The sequence below is a fragment of the Camponotus vicinus genome, unplaced genomic scaffold (assembly GCF_025532165.1).
Source record: "Camponotus vicinus isolate PSW18456_S1 unplaced genomic scaffold, iyCamVici1.0 SCAF_12, whole genome shotgun sequence".
NCBI lineage: Eukaryota > Metazoa > Arthropoda > Insecta > Hymenoptera > Formicidae > Camponotus > Camponotus vicinus.
The window spans coordinates 12,660,794-12,684,145 of record NW_028141948.1 but is presented as its reverse complement, the minus strand read 5'-3'; the positions used below and the strand labels follow the sequence as shown (position 1 = coordinate 12,684,145).

The window sequence follows — 23,352 nt, the reverse complement described above, 5'->3', positions numbered from 1 at the left end:
TATATTGTTGCGTCCGCGGAACGATATGTATCGAACGCGCGCGACACAATTCATCGGCACACGCTCGCACTCGCGCACTCGAAAATAATAATACGGTTCTTTGAAACACAAGAACCACGAAACATAGAACCACAAGAAACATACAAGAACTCAGATAATTCGTGAAACGAAACACAGATTTTAACGCGCGACCGCTCAGCTTGACAGCTGGGCTCAGACTCAGCTGACCGTCGTTGATGTTAAACAACCTCTTAACAACGCGCGCGGAGACGATCTTCTTCCATCGACGTACTTCCCGACAGAATAACGGATGGCGTATACATCCGCAGGAACGAGACGCGGGGACGCAACAATATAAATAATAAATAATTTTTATAAATTACTCACCGCATATCCCTCTGGCTGCTTCAGGCTCTCTCACTGTTCTCTGGCTGTCCGATACTTTTGCAGATATCCTTCTCCTTTCTTCATCCTTTGCTTGCACTTTCACAGCACTCATGTTCACTCGCGAACAAACAATTAATTATATTTAGTCATATGTAGAAACGATTGCGAGACACTTTGCACGGCACTCCCGATCACGGAATAATTACGAGAGACGCACTTTAATATATTGTATAAGGGATAGAGAAGTACGATTCGCTCGACGTTTTTATGAAATCAAATTAAATACTAATTCATTACAAATGTTGTTTTCATTATTGATATATATATGCAATACATGTATATTAATACGAATTATAGGATCGAAAGTTTAATAAAATTGAAAGTCATGATATAATAATTGTTTAATTAATAATTAATTTAAGAATATACGACGTATTTCGCACTACGATCTTTACTGCTCGAGTGTTGCCGTGTGAATGATACCAAGACCGTATGACTAGCGCGCTATTGTTTACATCGTCAAGGCCGAACACCGTGTTATTGTCCGTTCGTCATATCGAAATATATTGTATTATATTATATTATATTTTATATTATAATATAATATAATATAAATATGTTAAAGTACGTAAAATATTTCGATGACGAACAGACAATAATACCGACCTTGGCGTAAACAATACATATTTATATTATATTATATTATATTTTACGTATTTTGATACAGCAAATAATTTTTCGATATTGATCGCGATCGCGTCTAGAAAAGGATTTAACGGAGCACCTTGTACTACTACTTTACTCTTTGAGTGTCGTCGCGCGAATAATAATAGAGCCGAGAAAATTAGTACGAAAGACCGTGTTATTATTATTTTTTTATCGAAACATTTTTCAAGACTATGGCATATAAACATTAGCGCGCTATTGTTTACGCCGCCAAGGTCGGTGTTATTGTCTTGTTCGTCATCGAAATATTTTACGTATTTTAACCCACACACACACACACACGCACGCACGCACGCACGCACACGCACACGCACACGCACACGCACACGCACACGCTCACGCTCACGCACACGCACACGCACACGCACACGCACACGCACACGCACACGCACACGCACACGCACACGCACACGCACACGCACACGCACACGCACGCGCGTGTGTGTGTGTGTACATATACATATGGAATATATTAAAGTATATAGAAGTACTTTAGATTATATAGATTTTTTAATTATATGATTATTTATTAAAAGATTGTATGATGTATCATGGAGCCTTACATTATATTAATTGTTTAGATCCACGATTCAATTATTTTACTGCGTCCTTATAATCCGAATTATATTTCAATGATTGAAAAATAAAACAATAAAACGTCGCAGACATATTATATTCGACTCTATAAATATCTATAAATATTAAAGAAATAATTTCTGCTCCTAAAAATCGATTTCATATCGAAATATTATAATTTATTATTTTACATTTCTGTTACTATGATTCTTATTATAATTAATTAAATGAATAAATTTTACAAAATATGCGATTCGAGAATTTTCGTCGCGGTATGTATATAGATATTAATTATGTGTTATTTATAAAAGTTAATTAATTATATTGTTATAATAAATAATTTTCCGATGTTAATCGCGATCGTATCTAGAAAAGAAATTTAACGGCGTATCACTATATTACTCGTTAGAAAATATTAGACAATAACATATGAAATTATATAAATCGTTTCACAATCGACATGCAAATATTACAATACTATCTGTATCTCATTTATATAATTTCATATGTTATTGTCTAATATTTTCTCTAATGTGTTATATTAATTATTTTGTTTCAATTTTTAATCACGGTAATGAATGATTGCGATTCGATAAAGATTTATAGTTGCGATACAGTTTCATGTCGTGAATTAATTTTTAATTAATTAATTTATATTAATATTTAAAGTAAATTATGTTTTGATACTAATCATAATCGTGTGTGTTTAGTAAAAAAATTACAATACGAAACGTTTCTCACCACTACCTTATTACTCGAGAGTCAGAGTGCGAATGATGACAAAGCCGAAACATAGCGCGCTACTGTTTATATTTTATATTGCCAAAGTCGAACACCGTGTTATCAATAATTCGTTGCCAAAATATTTTATATACATATTATAAAATGTATATTAACGCGGAATATTAAACTAATGAAGTATTTTAATTTATTGATTAAAATTGATTATTTATTAAACAATTTATCCTTTCATTATGCTAATTATTTGCATCTATAATTCGATTGATTTACTTCATGTTCTCTCACAATCCAAATTACATTTAGATTGTCAAGTAGATCGATAAAGTATAACACGGATGAAATATATTTGTAACTAAATATTATAATAATAATTATTTTTTTTGTCCGTAAAAATCGCAACGATCGAAGTAATTATTTAATATTTTGGATTTCTATCATTTAATCGATTTTCGATTAAATTGTATATTGTTTAATAACAAGGATTGAGAAAATTAAAACATTGGTCGAAATATAGTTAATTCTAATATTAAAGCTTTAACATAGCGCGCTACTGTTTATTTTTTGTATTGCCAAAGTCGAACACCGTGTTATCGATAATTCGCGTTGCCGAAATATTTTATATATTATAAAATATACGCTAACGCGGAATATTAAATTATAGAAGTATTTTCATTAATTAATTAAAATTGATTATTTATTAAATAACTTATCGCGGAACCTTTCGTTATGCTAATTATTTGAATTTATTCGATTATTTTATTTTCAAAGTCAAATTCTATAATATTTAGTTTTGCATTTTAGAAGACTGACTTAGAGCGAGCTAAATAAATAAATAAATAAATAAATAAATAAATAAAAAATAAATAAATGATGTTGAGAAGAAAAAGAACACACATAAATAAATAATAGCGTGGAAAGAGAGAACATACTAATATTTTTATAATATAATAAATAACATACTAATATTTTTATAATATAATAAATTATTATTAATTAAATTATTTATATTATTTATATTATCAGAGAGACATATATGTTACCCTTTGAGAACATTCGTGGACATTGGCTTTGTAGTTCATGTTCACGTTTTTAATGTCCACAGAGGGAGTATCGCTTCCAGGGATCACCTAAAAGCGGGCCATGACATCTCTCAGTCTTCTCTCTGTTAGCAGAGAGAAAACTGAGAGAGGTGTCATCGCCGCTTGATCTTTGAAAGCGATACGCCATTTGTGGACATTAAAAAGAAGGTGTTTCTTGCTGTGTCTGATATTTTCATTTATCAAGTTGGCCACAATGCTTTTGAGGTTATAATCTTGCACAACAATTCACTTTGGACTTTGCCACGTTTAAAAAGCTACGAAAAAAAAATAAACGCTATCATTGACATTCAGTTAAAAGTAATTGAGTATAATTGTATATCTTTGTTAAACAAGAATGGCCCGTGTGCTTGTAGGTGTAAAAAGAGTAATAGATTATGCAGTGAAGGTATATATATATTTATGTTTTGTATATAAGACTTTAAAATATATATAAAATAAAATATACATAAAAAAAATTAAACTCAAAATATTTCTGACAATGTTATTATAAAACATGCTACAAACACTTCTATAATAAAATAAAATATGAATACCAATTTATAAAATTTCTGAGTAAAAAAAATCATATTTATACATTTTTTCAACTTATATTCTTAGATTCGTGTGAAACCAGACAAGTCTGGAGTAGTTACGGATGGCATTAAACACTCGATGAATCCTTTTGACGAGATAGCTATAGAGGAAGCAATCAGAATGAAGGAAAAAAAGATTGCTCAAGAAGTGATAGCGGTCAGTTGTGGACCAGCTCAGTCCCAGGATACAATCAGGACTGCGCTTGCCATGGGTGCAGATCGTGGAATTCATGTAGAAATATCTGGTCCTGAATACCAGACATTGCAGCCCATTCATGTCTCAAAGATGTTGGCAAAATTGGCACAAGAGGAGAAAGTGGATTTGGTGATACTTGGCAAACAAGCCATTGATGATGACAATAATCAGACTGCACAAATGACTGCTGGTGTCTTAGATTGGCCAGCTGGAACATTTTGCAGCAAGGTAAGACAATAAAATTTTATATTATTATGTCAATGTTTTACTTTTTCCTTATTCATTCAGGTTGAGAATAATAATGGTGAATTGACTGTTACACGTGAAATTGATGGTGGATTAGAGATAATTAAAATGAAAACTCCCGCAGTCTTGAGCGCCGATCTTCGCTTGAATGAACCGCGTTACGCGACTTTGCCGAATATTATGAAGGCTAAGAAAAAACCTATTAAGAAGGTTACTCCGAAAGATCTTGGAGTAGACATAACGCCGAGAATTGAAATACTTTCGGTGGAAGATCCACCAGTTAGGCAGGCTGGTGCTATACTGCCGGACGTCGATACTTTGATAAGCAAATTGAAAGAAAGTGGTCACATCTAGTAGTCACAGCGTAATTATAAAAGGTATAATAAAAATTGTTAAGCCTTGTTATATTTTAATAATTCTTTTTGTATATAGCATAATATTTTTGTACATTATCAGAAATTGTATGTAATATTTCAATAAATTTATACTACGTAAATAGAAAAAAAAGTATTTTCAGTATCCGATGATATATATATAATCAGATTGTAATATATATTTAACAAAATACTGTATCTGTACCTGGAAAGCATCGCAAAAGAATCCAAAAGAGATTTACATACATATTTATATAATACGTAGATATCTTTTTCTTTCCAATACTTATCAAGGAATCTATTTTTAAAAAAATGAGATGTGAAATATATTTTTAAAAAACAATTATATCTAAATATATACACATATATAAATGTATCATTTTCCTTCTTTGTAAAAGGTAACATCAATAACGATAGTTATAAATATATTATTATTTTATGCATCAATTTAACTTTGATGCAATGCAAATATCATTAAATTAGATTTAATGTCACTTAATTGACATGTCATAATTTTAAAATTTTCAAGAAATGTTGATAAAGCTCATGTGGAAATATTTCTCTATCGACAGAAAATCACGAATAATATGCACATATTGCATCTTATTGGCTTCTCTGTACTTCTACTTTAATGTATCGTGTTATAATATGTCAGAGAGAAATATGAAGTTATATGAATATTAGTCAGAAAATAGCTTATTTTAAAATATTAAATCACTTTTTAATTATTTATTTAGTGCCTTATTCAAGATTCGGCAAGAAAATGTGTCCAATCAAGACTAGTATGTCATATATATATTAAATATTTAGCAGAAATTGGTATATAACATGATATACCAATAATAACATTTTGGCTAGTATTTGTATTCTATATAACCATCAGGAATAAATCTATACCCGTATATCATTCTGAGAGGAAATAAATATTTTTGTATATTTTTAATCGTCATGTGAGTCCACTGGGGGTCTTCTCTCTTTTTTTTTTTAGTCATATTTTATAGTCAAATATATATCCTTCTAGAATTTTTTTTGATTCGTTGAATACTGTTGTTTCAATGTCACTGACATTGGATACAGCCCTGCATAAAAATTCATTGTATTATAACAGTCTTTTGTATATATAGGTTTTGTGTAAAATGTCTTCCCCAACAAAAGCTAAACATTATTACATTAGAGAACCTCGCAACATTATTACATTAGAACCTTCCAATCGAATCTGCTATTGCTGGTATGAGTAATTGGTGGAAAGGGAGGAGGATGGAGCTGCCAGCCATCGATACCTTGACGCGCGGTCAAGCACGCCAGATAAGGTACCCTTTGGACTAATCTAGTTACTTCAGCCGCAGAGGGTATTTTACCACCGGTCAATTGTCTGGTGCAAGCTGCCAGGGAAGCTGCATGTGCCACTATTAAAATATTACCTACAGTACTTTTTATGATTTTTTTGATTAGCTCGTAACTACGTTCGTAATACTGCGCGGCGTTCTCTTTTGGAGGGAGCTCCTTAGCCTTTATGATCGGATTATAATCGGGATCTACATTGAAACCCGCTTTTATCAATTCCTCGGAAGTCATCCAGACAGGTATACCGTTCGGATACCATGCCAACCATTCTATTAGACCTGGCTCTACTTTGATCGGAATATCGGACTCTAATCCCTTTAGAATATGGGTGAGCGTTTGAACGCAACGCAATGATGGTGACGTGAAGGCCACGTCTATCTTAATACTCGACGATTTCATGGCTTCGCCTACCAAACTCGCCTGCATCTCGCCTACAGTGGTTAACGGACTGTCGTTTTGAAAGTCTTGGATATTCCTGGACGGTATTTCCTTGGGCATATTCAAGTCACGACGCACATAGCAGCCATTTGATTCGAAACAATACGGGATCCATGTGCCAAAAGTGAAATCTACTCTCTCGCCGTGCCGACATATGAAGATCTCTCTAGACGGTGTTTGAGGTGCTTCTGATGCTGCCATCTGAAAACGTATGGAAATGATATACGTTATAAATTCGCCAATGATTATTTGACGAAGAACGAGGTGTATTTTTTCAGAATTACTGGCTCGTCGGCGATGGGAATCCCATCGGGTGTATCGACGGAATCGCTTGGGGATAGAACCGGCGGTGGTCTTCTGACTTTCGGGATCTCCTCTTCTTCCGGCCTTTCGCATTTATTGTCGGTGATCGACACGGTAGTGTGCAATGTCCACGAGTCCGATTCTGCGGTCCTCTTGGTGTGATTCAACGGTAAATGACCAGATATCCCGGTTAACCAAGAGATACCTTCTACCCAGCCGTCCGTGGACGCGCTACACGCTCCTTCTGGAACGTAAATGTAATCTCCTACTCTTAATTCTAATTCATCGTGTTCCCGGGGCACATGGGCGTGCGTTACTTTGTGTACATGCAAATTCTGCAATCTCGAGTCCCTCGAGTATAATCTAAGCTCCCAGTTGGCCGGCGCGATCGGATTTAGTTTCTCAACCATTAAGCCAAGTGGTGAAAATAAATTGCTGGGAAACTGGTAAGCCAGTGTAAGATGCAGAGACTTTATTTGCGGTTCGGCAGTGATACCTAGAGCGGTAATTTTATTGACATAGCGAACAGCAATGTTCTTCAATCCTTCCGCATTTATATCCTTGACGAAAAGGCCCATAAAATTAGGCGATATATATGTCTCCAGTTCGATACGTTCATGTAATTCATCCTGATGAACCACATTCTCAAGAGCATTTACTAATTCTTCTGTGAACTCGTCAGGAGCCTATAAAAATACATGAAAATGATAAAATATATATTCATATATAAATTTAAAGATGTATTGAGTTATATAAAATATCTCATTATATTTTTAGATAAGCAAAATTAGAGATATCTTACACTGAAGAAGGAGACAAGAGTAATGTGTGGTATAAAGCTATGAGCACCGTTCCATCCTAGAAATTTACTTTCTGACCAAAACTGTTCAAGCTGTTCAGCTAACAATCCCGTTGGACAAGCATACAGAACATACTGTCGCTGCGTATCAGAATCCAAAGTTGGATCCCTCACATGCGCTAGTAGCCAATCTGATGCTAATTGTACACCACGATATCCTGTTGCAGCTAATGCCCTTTCCCTAAAAATATGCAACACTATGATCAATATTGAATGTAAATATCAAGATCAACAAGAATTTTTCTAATATTTTTGCAAATATTCAGATATAAAAAATATATCTTCATAAAATGTTAGAGGAGGGGGTAGATAAAATAGATAAATTTATTTATCTAGAAAAAAAGAGATAGTGATAAAATATAGAGTAAGCAACTTAGGTAAAATTTAAAATATCATAAGGATAGTTTGTTTCAGGAATTTAAACCTCGGAATTTAAGGATAAACTTTGCTCGAGAGGGAATAATGCGAAATAGCGCTACTCAAGGCCACGTTTGACAGCTGTTTGTTTACAACGAATAATCCGCGCGCGTCGATAATACGCCATGTAATAGTCACGTAAACATAATATTTATGTCACACGACCGTACGTACGCCCGGTGTTTCGGGAAACCCAACTGCAGGAGCGTTTGCAACGGTGTCAAATGCTGTTTCGAAATTTTCGTAGGAGTTGGATTTTTCCGCGGCGGCAGCGTCGCCATGACGGTACTGCGTTTACTGACGTTTATTCTTCAGGCTGGCCAATCGCCGCGCGAGCTATCGCAGGCTACAAATCAGATCAGTAGAGGAGATATTTACAAAATTAGCCGATCGGATCTCGCTACCAAAAACAGGTCACTCGTCAAGAAACAAAACGAAGGTAAAAATATAATATACGATATTGCAATTAATAGTAATTTATCGAAAGTACAGCTGACAGTTTCTAATTTGCACTGAACGTTATCACTGATATCAAAGAGATTAAATAATGGTAAATCTCTATATCTTATCTCTCGTGGAGATAAGATTATTTTCCTTTTATCTCTTTTCCCTCTTTCATTAATATTTTAAAATTTAACGTCTTAATTTCACAATCTTAGTAAATAACTTTAGAAACTGAATTAATTGGTTAATTTCGGTAAATAATTTTTGAAATTATAGAAGTAAATAATTAATTTTAATATCTTAAAATATTCAACGATAGATTGACACTTCTCGCGCGCGCGAATATTTTTGGTTAAAAAACTGATAGTATCTCTCTTTTATAAAAATAAACTTATAAAATTGGACGCTATAATTTTTCAATATTTTATTAGAAGCCCATTCTACCTATAAAAAAATATATCAGGGAAAAGTGTAAAATATAATTTATCAGAAGAAATCTGAGAGAAGTCACATTTCATATAATCTGTATTTCATTTTTCTTCGTTTTTTCCTTCACCACCTACTCCGCAACAATTTCAACAATAGCACACACAATCAACGCGATTATTATTTAGAGTTAGTGTAAAAAAAAGAAAAAAAACGCAGTGACACAAGAATTTATATATTTTTTTCATTCGTGACCACAGACTTCTATACATATATTATACTAAACAGCTGTAATACATGTAAGTCTTATATATGATGAAATGTCACGCAAAGATATGTCAGTCATATCTAATTGGGCAGAATTTGATGTGCCATGTCTCTTGATAAGGCCTGCTAACGAACGTCTTAAAATAAAAAGTAAAATAATGAAAAAATATTAAATGTACGTATATAAATAAAAAATATATCCATGACACTAGTATCCTTCTGCTCAATCTATATATTTTGCCCAGTTAGATATGGCTGCCCTTGCATCATTTTTAGTATCGCCGTTAACGGCGTATGATAGTTATATAAAAGTCTGTGGTTAGTGTAAAAAAAAAAGAGAGAAAACGCAATGACACGTGGATTCAGTGGCACGTGAATTTATATATTTTTGTTTTTCATTCGTTACGGCATTCTGTTACAAACACTCTTCACGCTGCAATATTTCGATACAGAAGTAATAAAAAAGTTATAGTATATATATACATACTTCTCTATATGTATATATAATATTTATATATAAAATATAGGTAAAGTAACGTAATATACATGTTATTGCTCGTCTCTCATGGGATTCTTCGCTCGCAATTCGTACATCCTTAATACACTGTATCTTAAAGAATCGGTGTGATTAAGACACTCACGGACTATTCGACGAAGTTTCAGACATCAGAGTTGAACTGCGAAATAATTTCATCAATTCGCCAAAAATCTAATAATAACATTTTTTAATAGCTTAATTATGAAGGTTTAAATTACATCTAATTTTTTAACGCAAAGCGTCTTTGACCAGATAAATATTTTATATAATCTAATTCTCTCTTATTATTAAAGTAAAGTAGAGTCAACACACATTTGAAAGGTATTCACATAAAAAACCGCGAGTGCGAAGTATCCGTTATAAACAAGTGAGTAGTATGAATAAAACAAAAAGAGAATTGCTCATTATCTCTTATAATTTTTGCAGAATCCCGCAAAGGATTGCTTAAGTAACATAGTTAAGCAACTGGATTCTTTTTATGTTTATATAATTAATAATAAATTAATGAGAGAAATGACTTAAATAATAATAATTATTAATAATTTTAGATATACATAATATTTTATAACAATAATATAATTAGTTAAATCATCTCTCAACCTTTATCTAAAAGATTCAATCTTTATATATTTAAAGTATTTCATTTATATGAATAAATAATTCTAATTTTATTTTATCCATACTACCATAGTATCTGTATATCTATGTAGCGAGCTAAATTACGTTGAAATCTATAAAATAATAACAATTGCTTCTCGATATTTGACTTGAGTTTCTAATATTGCACATTTTTTGGCATATATCTGGTGATGCGATAGATTGTTTCTGTCTTATCCTTTAATAATTTACAATTTTATCAAGATTCCACCGCAACTGTAATCATCCATAACGATTTATGTATATATATAATATTTGTATGTTTTGTACAAATGATCTATCAGAAGATCATACATCGCAGAAATGTAATCTTAAATTTCCTTTACAGTATGTTATCTTTATTAAAGATAGTTTGTGTGTGTGTGTGTCTCGAATTTACAATGCGTTACATTTATAATATTAGAGTTATAACATTAGAGTTATAATATTTTATTTTTGCATAATATTTAAGATTTCGCAAATCAGATATCACTATCGATCAATTTCGCCATTTTAACAAAATCACGGTTTATTTTCTTAAAGATCTGATTTCGATCCAAAGATAAATTAAAACTGTATGTCGCGTAAGAGTAGAGATTCCGACTAAAAAATGTTAAGAAAATATGCTATTCTCTCGGAGAATTAATATTTTCTTAATATTTTTAACACATATCGCGATAAAGAACTTAACTCTACAAGTATTCTTTGAATTTTAATCGATTCTAAATAAAAATGATGAATAATAACAATGATATATCGCTATAAAATTAAGTTATATTCTTTTAAACAGAAATATCAAAGTTAAATAATTGAAACTATGAGCGCAGGAATAATCAATCATTTTTAAAAATCATTAATTTATTGATGATTAATTTTTGTTCCAAATAAAATAAAATGAAAAGTGATGAAAATTTGTGAAAGTCAACTTTTAAATTAAAAAAAAAGAAAGAAATATCAGATGTAAAGAAAAATCCACCAAAAACATTTATTCTCGTAAATTAATATTTAATGTATTATATAAAATTCTAATTATAATAAAGATTAATCTTTCTTATTGTATTTATGAAGAAACATATAACTATTCAAGATGATAAAACATATTAATATAGGTAGTGCATATCAAATTTTTTGCAGGATCTAGGTACAACAGAATTCATTTTTTTATTGGCACTAATTGTTGGCAGAATACTAGAATTCGCAATTCTCTTAAGAATATCATGACGTTTATTGTTAGAACATACATTTTTTCCGACGAAATCATTTACGCCATGTTAAACAATTTCTTTTTATTACATCGCATACTATGGTATTTCTAACTCATTAACGTTATAGCAAATATTACGATAAAGTTTACGATTTTGATATTGAAATCATAATATATATATATATATGATATTCATATATCATAATATATATAATTATATATGATTATATATGATATTCATATACCATAATATATATAATTATACCCTAAAAACATTTCAAACAAAAAGTATACAGAGTATATCTCAGAATTAATAATCATTTTTTAATTTTGAATAGATCGCTCTTTTTCTTTCAATAATTTCAATTTATGTTAGAGAATATTTATTTTGAATATATTAAATCGCAAAAGAAAATTTTAATATTAATTATATTTTGTTTATGAACACATATTTTGAGTCATACGTGATTCACTTGTTTCATTCTATTAAGATTTAAATATAAAAAAGTAAAATTAATACATACCATATAGCACGTAAAAGAAGTTGATAATTAAAGGAAAATTAAATAAAGAAAAACTGCCTTTCTCTCCATTGACTTTTTATAATGCAAAACAAAAATGCGTAATAAAGATTTTTCAAGATTTTGCAAGATGAATATTAAAGTGAACGTGATATCAGAGAATATAGAGATAATTGAGTACTAATATAGGGATAATTAAGTAACAATGCTACAATAATTATGAAATAATAATTATAATTACAAGTTTGTAAAAAAAAATATCCGATAACGAAATGTTGGAGACAATAATAAGTATTATGCTTATTTTTACGAAAAAGAATATCTTAAAATATTACAAAAATATTAAGATTTTGATAATATTCTATTAGTTCGACTCGCAAACAAATCAATTGTTTTTAGAAATAATTCAAAAAATTCTATATGGCAAATTAATCAATTATCATATATCGAAAGACAAAGCGACTTTCTAAACGCCATGGGTATTGGATTCGTATGCGGTGTCAGTCTCATATAATTGGCAGTGAGTATTCTCGAAAAACGCTATTGAAGTTCGTCTTAACATGAGAAACGACATTTTTCGTTCCGATCATTTAGGTGATTAGGAGTACAATTAGGAGTATTATATACGATCACACTCTTACAATCAGAGATAGTACATATTTTTATACCGTAACAAGTTCGTTTTACTCGATCTTTTTGTTCTCTTTAGAAATACTGTTCTCGCCTTGTTATTAAATTTATATAATCTCATGTTTATAATCTATTATTAGCCGAAAAATTATAAGCGTGAATATCGGTTTCGTCGATCCTTTTCTTATCAGCATCCTTTTCCTCAATTTCTCTCAAACGAAAGAACGAAGGGGAGCGAAGAATCCCATTTTGCGACATAATCGCCCTGAATTTTGCTCGAAATTCCGCGATTATTCGTCCCGATGTTATCTCGGGCGTGCAAATACATATCGCGAGTCCAAAGATATCTGTGAATCTCGTTTCTAAGCGTGACAATTTCCGCTTCTAGCATAACGGGAGGTTCAACTACAACTACTTTCGTCGTCGTCGGAAGTTCCGCTCGTTAAAAGATTCCCGTATCATTCACGATCCTTGGTCAGATCGGATGGCAAGTCGCCGCAGGTGGACAACGTTGTCGTCGTCGTCGTCGTCGTCGTGGGCGACCTGGAGGTCACCCTGGAGGTCACCGGTAAGGACAATCCTGCCGCGTTCATCGCAACGTTCAGCGGTATCGTGATAAACGGTTGGTTCGATTGTGACGAGTTTGCTACCGATGTCACTGTACCTAAGGAAGTTGCAAGAGAAAAGAGCGCGAATGAGATTCCATCATCGCGAAATTGCGACGTTATTTTTTCCGTCTCGATCTTTTTTTATTTTTGACGTACATTCGCGTGGAAAAAAAAAATGGAAAGATTATAAACAAACGAGAGAGTAATTCGTCATTTATTGTTGCATTTATCTCTCTCTTATTCTTCTTCTTATTTGAATATTAATCCTTTGAAGACGGCAGTATTATATGTTTTGAGGTTTTTTTTGTCAAAAGCTAATAAATATACAGATGAATTTTTAATTTTCATCGATAAATGTCTCATCTTTTTCACGTTTTTCATTCATTTCCCTCTTAAAATTTGAAGTTTTCTGAAAATAGAATCAATTAGGTGACTTCAGAGATCAATTGATCAAAGAAATTACCAGTCAACATGTAAAATCAATTGGACAAACAAATGCAAGAGAACATCCGAAGAGATTTATCGATAGATATTTCTCTTCCTTATTCAATTTGAGCCTGGTAAAAAAGGAAAAGGAAGATGTATCGTTTATAACCAGTTAGAGTAAGAAAAGAAAAGAAGAGATTAAAGTCAAGATATGAATGTGTAGAGTATGATGTTGATTTCCGTGTAACTGATTATTTCAAAGAATATTATACTTCAATTCATTTTTGATCAAAACTATTGTTTTCACTAAATAAATATTTCTTATGAATCGTACAAGTTTGATTTTTCAAAAAAATAGCCGTCCTCAATAGATTAATATACACATATAAAATGTTATGCATTTATTTTATCGCCTATATCACGACCAGTTTGCGTTATGCAAAATCATTAGTCATAATCTAGGCAATTATTCCCCCGGATGTTTCCGGGTGAATCAGATGAGCTAGAGAAGCGCGCGAGCGATTTCCGAGTGAATCCGTCGAGTTTCCCGAGATGTAAAATCGACTTTTCAATTTGTGCTCGAAATTCTTCTCATGTAACGACATTTCGAAATGATTACGACGTGATAAATTGCGTAAAAATTTCATACATTTCTCGAAGCGACAAAGAGAGAGAGAGAGAGGGAGAGAGAAGGAGAAAAAAAGAGAAAGAAAGTGTGTGTGAGAGAGAGAGAGAGAAAGAGAGACCTACCTCCATCTTGAGATATTTGCACCGGTTGCCCGTTTTGTCCTATGCCGAGCAAGACCCCTGGACTAGGCGAATAAATGACACTCTGAGGCATCTGGTACATAATCCCTGTAGAGAACGAAGGCACATTTCCTAGGAAATCAAAGAGGAATTGAGCGTGTGAGTGGCGTCTAACGCCGGCAATTGATGTGGTCGAGGGTGAAATTGATCGAGGGGAGATATCGAAATTCGTTCGAATGTAAAAAGTTCGATGTAAAAAATAATCGCGGTTTTAATATATTTTTAATTCCAATGCGAGAGATAAATGTCCTTTCTGAGAAAATAATTAATATTTAATTGTAATATACGTGTTGAACAGGATCTAATGGATGGAATAAAGAATGTAAGATGTAGAGAGGGATGTTATGTACACCCCTTATTTGTATCGAATTATTGCGAAATGCGTCATTCGACATAACGTTAAACTCGTTTTCTCTCTGTTGGTACAGATGTATATGCTGAGAAAAACTTAGGAATGGCGGTCGAGCTGAGACTTCGATCCAGACCACCCAGGTGCGAATTTGCGCTCTGATTCATCTTGATCTCCACGTTTAACATAAATTGCTACAATACATATGCATATTTCTCGGAAAAATATGGCAAGTTTTCAAGGAACGAATCGCCGGCGCGAAAATAATTAAAAAATACAAATTGCAATCTCCCCACGAGAGATAATCTTGATACTTTTGAAACCGATCCGAATCGACTCGCGATATATAATACTATTTTACATAAAGTTTTCCAAAAGATACCGTATCCCGATTACAAGAAGCTTGAATTCAAAGGCGGAGCGACGTGCATATTTAAAAAAAATTAGCAAATTCGTGTTAGTAGAGCAGACACTTCCCTCTACCTTGCATACATTAGCTACGGATCTATTAGTCTTCAGAAAGCCATTATAATATAAATATCTCTCCTTATGCGTTAATGCTCGTTAAGTCGGTGTGAAGCGCGTCCAAAAACTCTCTCGGGCAACCGTAGGATGTATACGTGCACACATACGAGGAGAAAACAAATCGCAAATGTCTCTCGCGTACGCTTTCTGCATTCGAACGAGCAAAGACTCCTAATTAAAAGTGACTCGCACGGCGAACGTCCATCCATTCGCTCATGATAATGGGACCTCTCGCGCGCGCGAGCTTTCATTATGCCGCAGGGATGTATTATACATTTGTTCGCTCTCTCGCGAATACGGAGGGGCATAACAGCCGGTGGGATTATTATCGAATTGGAACGGGCCCCCGAGACGGACCCGGGAGAAAAAAAAAGCGGCGCGCTCCGGACTCGCGTCTCCGGACGGCGGCGGCGCGGCATAGAATGGCATCCACGCGACACATTAGCATCGATATTTATGTGTACACCTGCAACCTGCGCCGCGCCGTTTTCTGCGGCGGCTTTCGACCGGATCCTACTTCCCAGTTAGGCAGCACGGTTGTCGTCTAAGTTTGGTCATCGGCCGTACGCGACTCCTTACGGGCTCCCTACACGGATAACCCCGTCATCGCTCGCACGCCTTTCGCATTTTAAAAGCATTCTCTCCCCCTCCCCCTCCCCCCCGTCCGTCTTCCTCCACGCGCGTTCTCTTCCTCCTCCTTTATCTCTCTCCCACCTTTTTCTCACGCTTCTCTCGTCCCCTCCTGTCCCCTCTCCCTCGAACTATCTCCTCTCGGGCCTCGTGGATGTGTTTACCTGTCTACTCACTTACCTGCGTGTCCTGAACAGCTGTTCATTATCAGCCGCGCGATGAGGTCAAGCGCGACGCAAATGGTATCGGCGACAATTGCAACGTGATTAGCATCAGATGACGCGAGGGAGGGCGAGGCGAATCGAATCTTGTTAAACTGTCTGTTTTTTCTTAATTTACCTCTTAATCGCGATATCGATTAGGATCCGTGAGGCAAGTAATTTTCTCATTTTTCGAAGAGAGAAAGATGCAATTGATAACACGCGTAGATTGAAAATAAGTTTTGCGTTCAGATTCTAAAGTTTCGTTGCATCCATTTCCCTATTTGGGACAGCGAAAGATGTCATGAATGTAATTACGGTCACGCGAATGAGAAAAAAAAATTGACATAACCGCAGAACTTAATCTAACTAGAACCTTGTACAAACTTGGACGGCTAATTATTATTATATGTCTACGTTGTGGTGAATAATACGTATTTACTCCGATAATGTGACCGATAATTACTATTCTTTCGTTTCCTCCGTCAAGAGGAAACTACGTAAATTTGAAAAAAAAGATCACGAATCGAATTTAATTTAAAATTTTATAAGTGTGTCTCTTTTGCATTTTCAATACGCATTTTTCCATGAGATATTTAAGCGTGAGTTAGTAAAATTTTCTACCATTTTAAACAACCATATAGAAAATATTAGAAATATTGAAAGTATTGAAAAATATTTATAATTGAAAATATTTATAAATAGCTCTATTCGAAATAATAATTTGAGCATCAGAAAGAAAAAAATTGCATAATAAGCACATATTTAGGATGCTGTACAACTCTTAGTTTTCAAAAATATATAATACTCTACATATTTTCTATATATTTTTATAGGAAAAATTCAAAGAGGGGAGAATGAGAAGTGAGCTTTCGACAATTCTTTCGCATTCCACTACTCAAGGGCTACTCTGCGCATAATGAGACTCACCCGAGTGATTATTCTTGAGAGGATCCTTAGAGTCGCCGTCGCTGGTGTCACCGTCACTCTCATTGGCGCAGATGTCAGATCTGGGCGACCCACCATCCTCCTGAAACCAAGAAGAGCGATAAGTCTTGGGTTCACGAAAATACTTGCGAATTTTCGGCGAGGAAGAGGAGGGACAGGACAGGATAGGATGGATAACAGGAGACGTCACTTTTTTCTCGCGTAGCGACGAGTCGCTACCGGACAACGGTCGCAACGAATGAGGAAAGAACGTACCGTGTAACAAGGAGAAGAGCGTACCTATCAAATGTACGTACCTACCTATCTACCTACCAACCTACCTACCTACCTACCTACCTACCTAGCGGACAGAGAGATGCGCGAGCTCTTGTCCGCGCTCCTTATATGGCCACATCTCTCTCGCAGACTCCACTCGCGCGAGTGCGCGCGATGCACTCGCGGAGGAGAGGAATTCTCGCGAATTCCCTCGCGACCCTTGGGCAGGGACGCTTCGCGAAACTTTCTTCCCTTAGCGCTTTCCCGTCTTGGAATACCTTTACGCGGCGTTTATAATAATTATAATGTATGTATTTTACCTGAGGTATTTTTATTTATTTATTTGAGTAGTAACAAAGATCGTGATTCAATTTTTATAGAAACTAATTGCTAAGGTGTGAGAGAACTCTAATTGTCGAAAGAGAAATTTCGCATCTTTTTCTTACTGTAAATTTAGTATTGTATAGTTGCAAAAATTTTGCAAAAATATTATGTATGTTATAAGTGACTTTTCAATTTCTTTTTTTACAAAAGTCGAAAGAAAGGTAACACTTATTTCCTTATAAAAAATAATAAACTTTTTTTCCAATAATATTTTTAATGACACATACAGAGAGAAAAAGGAAGAGAGTTTGGACTATAAAAGATTAAAGTTTCCTCAATTAAATTCCATTGTTAAAAGCAGTTTCCCGATGCAAACGGAAGCGCACATTTCCCACCTCGTAATTTATGCTAATTACCGTTTGATTCGGCAAAACTATCGACAATACACGTGCGTGCGAATCGCGCGCGGGAAAAACGCGTCGAAGATTATCTGCGAGAGAGAGGGAGAAAGAGAGAGAGAGAGAAGGAGAGAGGCTCGGAGAACGCGAGCGGTACCAATTGGAAAGCTCGAAAAGCCGGCACACGTTCGCTTCCGACTACCGCTGGTTCACGTACACCGGCCTTCCTACCCCTCTGCTGTTTACCCGCGGAGTAAGGGGGCGGGTGTGTGTACGTGTAGAGAAGGCGCGACAAAAAGCAACATTCCTGACTCTTAAGTCGGACTCTATATAAGTGTCTGCCATCGCGAACATTGCCTGTATATGGCGACAACCGGGCTTTGACAAAGGTGACCGTATATGGAACTCCGCTTCCATCTTCCGTGCGTGCGTGCGTACGTACGTGCGTACGTCTCTCTCCCTCTTTCTCACACGTGAAGGTATCTCGGCGGGCCTCGGCAGTTTTCCTCTCTCTTTCTCTCCTCATTTCTGCCCCTCTCTCGTTGCGTGTCTCGCGCGAGGAGCGATACACCTGGATGCGCGCCTTCCTTGTCTGCAAAGCAACCCCAGCGAGCGGACCAACCAACGAACGGCGTTCTTATTCCGTTAAATCGTATCAATCGTATGTGTGTGCCTCGACCCCGCGGAAAGCTCCACGCGTGTTTCCGGTACCGGGTTATGCGAGTGTTCGTTAAACGCACCGTGATTCGCATAATCACTTAAGGGTATTTCCCATTATGGGTGAAATAGATTAGCACGATCGAAAAAATTGCATCGTGAGAATTTTTATTAAAAAAATTGTCGCATCAAATGCTAATAAATTTTCAATAATCTATGATTGCCATTGAACTATTTGTCGTTTTTTTTCTTCTCTTTGAAAAACAATTTCAGGTCGAATAAAAATAAGTTTGGTGCATTCGGTGGACGTCGAAGAAGAATAAAGAAATTTCTCGTAAAATGTGTCATTTATATATGTACATTTCTTACCCTTAGATTTCTTTTTCCGCTTTTTTCTGGTTCACGCTTTCTTTAACAAACACGTCAGGTGCTCGACCATTATTTAACTTTACTCTTGAAAATCATAGAAACATGAAGAGAGAAGTAATTTATTACGCATCTAATAGTTCCCTCAGTCCCTTTTCAGTTTCTATTCGAGTCTTGTGCGGAAAGATTTCCGCAGAATTTTCTGATTTTTTGTTGCAAATATTGTAGATAAAAATTAAAGAATTTTTAGATGCAATTATGAAATGAAAGTTTAATTATCGTGCGCTTTTTATTGCGCCTCTTATTCATATGATTACGAAGGAAAAAAAGGAAAAGCAATTTAAATTTAGAATGTTAGATAAAAAAACTAAATAGCTTTCATAAGTATTTTTTTCGCTCATATAATATTTTCATTTTTTTATTAACAAGAAATTATAATAAGGATTATATTGCAAACTCGCTAATCACATGCAGATGCGTATCCTACGATTGACTTGCCAATTGATAGAGAATGCTTGCAATATAACGATAGAAATATCAAAGACAATTCTTTTATTTAAATTTCACGAACCCCAAAATAATTCTATGAAAATTCTGATTTCATAAATTTAAAAAAAATGAGGTCTTCCAGATTGTTTATGAAGTAAACATCTCGCTTTCATAAGTTTGAAAAATTGAATAAAAATAAAAGAAGTGCCACATGTCGATTGACATAAAATGAGATGTTGAAGACATTCAACACATCAACATTGTTTTATATTTTGGGATACATAATATTCGATAATCTGTGTTATAATAATTATTATTAACGCTATGTGCTAGTAAAAAAAAGAGTATAATAAGTACTATTTGCGTTCTGTGTGTGCAACGAACTAAATAATAACACATCTGGCACTTGATTTCAATCGATATCATCGAAGTTCTGAAATTACGAAGATTAGGAGAAATTGTCAAGATCGATGCTTGCCAAAATCCTCCATCCGCGCACATCATTACAGCTAATCGGTAAAGGATACATTAAGAGAGTAGCTTCTATTAAAGTGATATCGATTACTTTCCTATTCGATCGGAACGCAAAACCTACCTTGCGTTTCTTCCTCCCGTACCTGTTTCGCCTTCAAACTTCGAACGACGTTGCAATTATTTTCGAGATTGTGCCACGCGATAATGATACTAGATGTAACTTACATGCTGGTTCTAACGCGCCTTCTATTAGAAATAAAGGAATTCCTAACGCGCACCGCGGAATGTTTTCGGGCCTCTAAATATATCCCGAAACAGATTGTCAAAAATAGGCATATATATCCGCCCCGCGCTTGAAACGCGAAATAAGACTCCGACATCTTCGTAGCTTGTGAAATCCCTTATTGCGGAAGACTCGCACATCGAGAAAAAATTTACGTTGATTAACGGAAAACGTAAAATGCGAAATTATTCTTCGACATGATTACACGCATTTTTTAAGAATTATTAATAATAATTACTCGAAAGTAACGATGTCTATTTATATAAAAAGAGACTTACATATCGCGTAAACATTTGAAGAATATTTTTTCATATATACATATTTTCATCAATCTTTAATATCTCCGTAAAAATCACGACTTATTTCAAAATCGAAGCGCATATTATCGTTCGAATCGATAAAGATTCTTCTTTTTTTAAAAATTACCTAAAAAAATAGGATCTTTGTAAGATACCTACCTGGCTCGCGAAAAGTAAAACGTGACGTCGGTAACATTTGAGCACAATGAGAGAGAATCTATCGGAGCAGAGAATCAAGTGACCAGGTTCGAACGACTACAGGGACTATATTGTCGAAGACGAGAAGGAATATATATGTGTCTATTTCTCTGTGTGTATATGCGTGCGTGTATCTGTGCGTGCCATGTACAGACGTAGAAATATATAAATATTATCACAGTATTTTACAGAGTCTCTATATGTACACAGATACTAACAATAAGATATAAGACTAATCATTGTAATCAAGCCGCATTATTCGCAGATATCGTTAATATCATATATATAATTAATATTATTATTATTATTATTATTATTATTTGTACTCTGCATGTCGACGCGTGCGGGAATAGATTACATTACTCTCTTGTTTTTTTTTCTTTCTATACATCTATTTGATCATCGCGAGGCCTGAGGCCCCGCTCTTCACATTCCCGCCTTTATTTTTCTCTTACTCTTATCTCCTCCGGTTCTCTTCTCCAAATACACGATATAATATAGAAATCAACAAACAATACATACACACATACGCATGCATAATGCCGATGGTGCCGCTGCAGGAAGGAAACGGAGGAGGGGACAAGGGAGGAATAGAGGGGAAAAGGAGTGGATTAAATTAAAAAGGTAGTCTAAATACTAACTACTTATTCTACGAGAGAAAACAATCTCCAAATAAAACTACGCATGCCAGTAGCGGTACACAACACATTGTACAAAAAAACAATGGACGAGACACAACGGTATGCTAATAAAAAAAAGAAAAGAAAATGCGCAACAATACTAATTGTAAGCGTGCATCGCCGGACTCGCGCCCACCCACGCCACCGATCCGATGGATGGAACATAATCGTCGCAGAATGATTTCTCGAAAGAGAGAGAAAGAGAAAGAGCGAAGATCTTCGCTTCTTCGTGAGATAGAGAACCCTTCAAGAACTCGTCGATCTTCCTCATCAAGATACAAATGCAAAACAAGGTACACGATACGAAAAATAGTATTGACATCCGTTACGACTTATAATAACAATGTGTACAACACACTGCCTTTCCCTAATAAATAAGAAAATACCGACATCTGCGTCAATAAATACGATTTAAGTTAAATAGAAGAAAAATACGTGAAAGAAGAAGAGAGAGCTGCTGAAATGAGCGCTAACAGAGTATAATCGGTACTCTATTATCACTCACCGAGTATAATTCATCACACACGACGCTACGCTACATATATATCTATCTATCTATTAAGAGATAATTATTTAATTAATAATATCTTTCCTCGCAAAATCTCGAATATCTTTCTTTCACGACGTGACTCCCGCCGATACATTGTCCTTTATCTAGTACCGCCGAGCTTTGGAGAAAAGCTATTGCGCTTTGCCTGAAGCACGAATTTAAGCAGCAACAAAACAAAATTTAATACCGTCGAATCTTACGATCTGCCGAGGATCCGGCTACGATTCACTCTTGGAAACGCTAATGATGGATTCGCGTTCCTCCATTATTACGCTTAGTCGGGAAGTCACTTGTCTTTTCGCATGTCAACACGCGTTTCCACCTTTCCGCGATTCGTCGCACTTTTATCGAGATTCATCGATATACACGGATATAAAAAAAGAAGAATATATATACATATGTGTCATATATATATTTTTTTAAATAAAAATGTCGAGAGATTGGACTAGATTTTTGCGCGCGTAAAATTGGCCGTAGATGTATATGTGCGACCGATATTGAAAGCACTTGATTCTTGATAAAGAAATGATTTCCCTTTCCATCGCATATAATTCGATAAATACTATATGACTCCATCATTGCTAGTGATGGAGTCATTCAGTTGCATTTCTTGCAAATTTCGAATCAATTGAGACATCGCTCTATTTCAAAATATTTCACGAATATTATTAGAAGTTATACAATTTTAAAACTCTTGATAGGTCTTGAAAGTTTCGATTGATTTCCAAGGTCTCGAGTGATTCATCACCTCAATCTTTTATTTGTGTATCGATAAGTATTGGTAAACATTTTAGTTCCTACATAATAAATAGTTTTTTAAATAAAATTTAACAATAATTTATTTATATTATATTTATAATATATTATTTATAAAAAAAAGTATTGAGATATATATATATATATATATATATATATATATATCTCAATACTTTTTTTATAAA

The 23,352-nt window shown here is 34.4% G+C and overlaps 3 protein-coding genes and 1 long non-coding RNA gene across 6 annotated transcripts; 2 read left to right on the top strand and 2 right to left on the bottom strand.

The window, feature by feature from the left end:
- Positions 1-3,614: 3,614 nt before the first annotated feature.
- Positions 3,615-5,051, top strand: Etfb (Electron transfer flavoprotein beta subunit). The gene is made up of 3 exons (XM_083085719.1): positions 3,615-3,915; positions 4,128-4,526; positions 4,587-5,051. The coding sequence occupies exons 1-3, from the start codon at positions 3,865-3,867 to the stop codon at positions 4,896-4,898; spliced, it is 762 nt and encodes a 253-aa protein (XP_082941845.1). The 5' UTR covers positions 3,615-3,864; the 3' UTR covers positions 4,899-5,051.
- On the bottom strand, positions 4,598-8,787 carry Epp (Ecdysteroid phosphate phosphatase). 2 transcript variants are annotated; one of them, XM_083085710.1, is made up of 4 exons: positions 8,342-8,457; positions 7,806-8,043; positions 6,985-7,689; positions 4,598-6,901 (listed from the first exon to the last, which is right to left on the bottom strand). In XM_083085710.1, exons 1-4 carry the CDS (start codon positions 8,404-8,406, stop codon positions 6,110-6,112), a joined length of 1,800 nt encoding a protein of 599 aa, XP_082941836.1. In that variant the 5' UTR covers positions 8,407-8,457; the 3' UTR covers positions 4,598-6,109. The 2 variants fall into 2 exon arrangements, with proteins under 2 accessions (XP_082941836.1, XP_082941835.1); XM_083085709.1 differs by having other exon boundaries at positions 4,599-6,901; positions 8,454-8,787.
- On the top strand, positions 8,378-19,297 carry LOC145963600 (uncharacterized). The gene is made up of 4 exons (XR_014436208.1): positions 8,378-8,718; positions 13,334-13,513; positions 15,215-15,278; positions 17,327-19,297. It is a non-coding gene; the product is annotated as an uncharacterized LOC145963600 (long non-coding RNA).
- Positions 12,010-23,227, bottom strand: LOC145963599 (uncharacterized). Of its 2 annotated transcripts, XM_083085723.1 has the most exons (4): positions 21,143-23,227; positions 17,421-17,520; positions 14,730-14,858; positions 12,010-13,609 (listed from the first exon to the last, which is right to left on the bottom strand). In XM_083085723.1, exons 3-4 carry the CDS (start codon positions 14,827-14,829, stop codon positions 13,404-13,406), a joined length of 306 nt encoding a protein of 101 aa, XP_082941849.1. In that variant the 5' UTR covers positions 14,830-14,858; positions 17,421-17,520; positions 21,143-23,227; the 3' UTR covers positions 12,010-13,403. The 2 variants fall into 2 exon arrangements, with proteins under 2 accessions (XP_082941849.1, XP_082941850.1); XM_083085724.1 differs by lacking the exon at positions 21,143-23,227 and having other exon boundaries at positions 17,421-17,687.
- Between the last annotated feature and the right edge of the window lie 125 nt (positions 23,228-23,352).

Excerpts from the sequence above, each read along its gene's own strand:
- Epp (XM_083085709.1), bottom strand. The coding sequence starts at position 8,560 with ATGGCGACGCTGCCGCCGCGGAAAAATCCAACTCCTACGAAAATTTCG. Across the intron at positions 7,690-7,805 it reads CTCTTGTCTCCTTCTTCAGT|GCTCCTGACGAGTTCACAGA; the intron begins GTAAGATATCTC and ends GTATTTTTATAG. Across the intron at positions 6,902-6,984 it reads TTCCCATCGCCGACGAGCCA|ATGGCAGCATCAGAAGCACC; the intron begins GTAATTCTGAAA and ends ATACGTTTTCAG.
- LOC145963599 (XM_083085723.1), bottom strand. The coding sequence starts at position 14,829 with ATGTACCAGATGCCTCAGAGTGTCATTTATTCGCCTAGTCCAGGGGTC. Across the intron at positions 13,610-14,729 it reads GCAAATATCTCAAGATGGAG|GTACAGTGACATCGGTAGCA; the intron begins GTAGGTCTCTCT and ends CAACTTCCTTAG.
- Etfb (XM_083085719.1), top strand. The coding sequence starts at position 3,865 with ATGGCCCGTGTGCTTGTAGGTGTAAAAAGAGTAATAGATTATGCAGTG. Across the intron at positions 3,916-4,127 it reads TAATAGATTATGCAGTGAAG|ATTCGTGTGAAACCAGACAA; the intron begins GTATATATATAT and ends TTATATTCTTAG. Across the intron at positions 4,527-4,586 it reads CTGGAACATTTTGCAGCAAG|GTTGAGAATAATAATGGTGA; the intron begins GTAAGACAATAA and ends TTATTCATTCAG.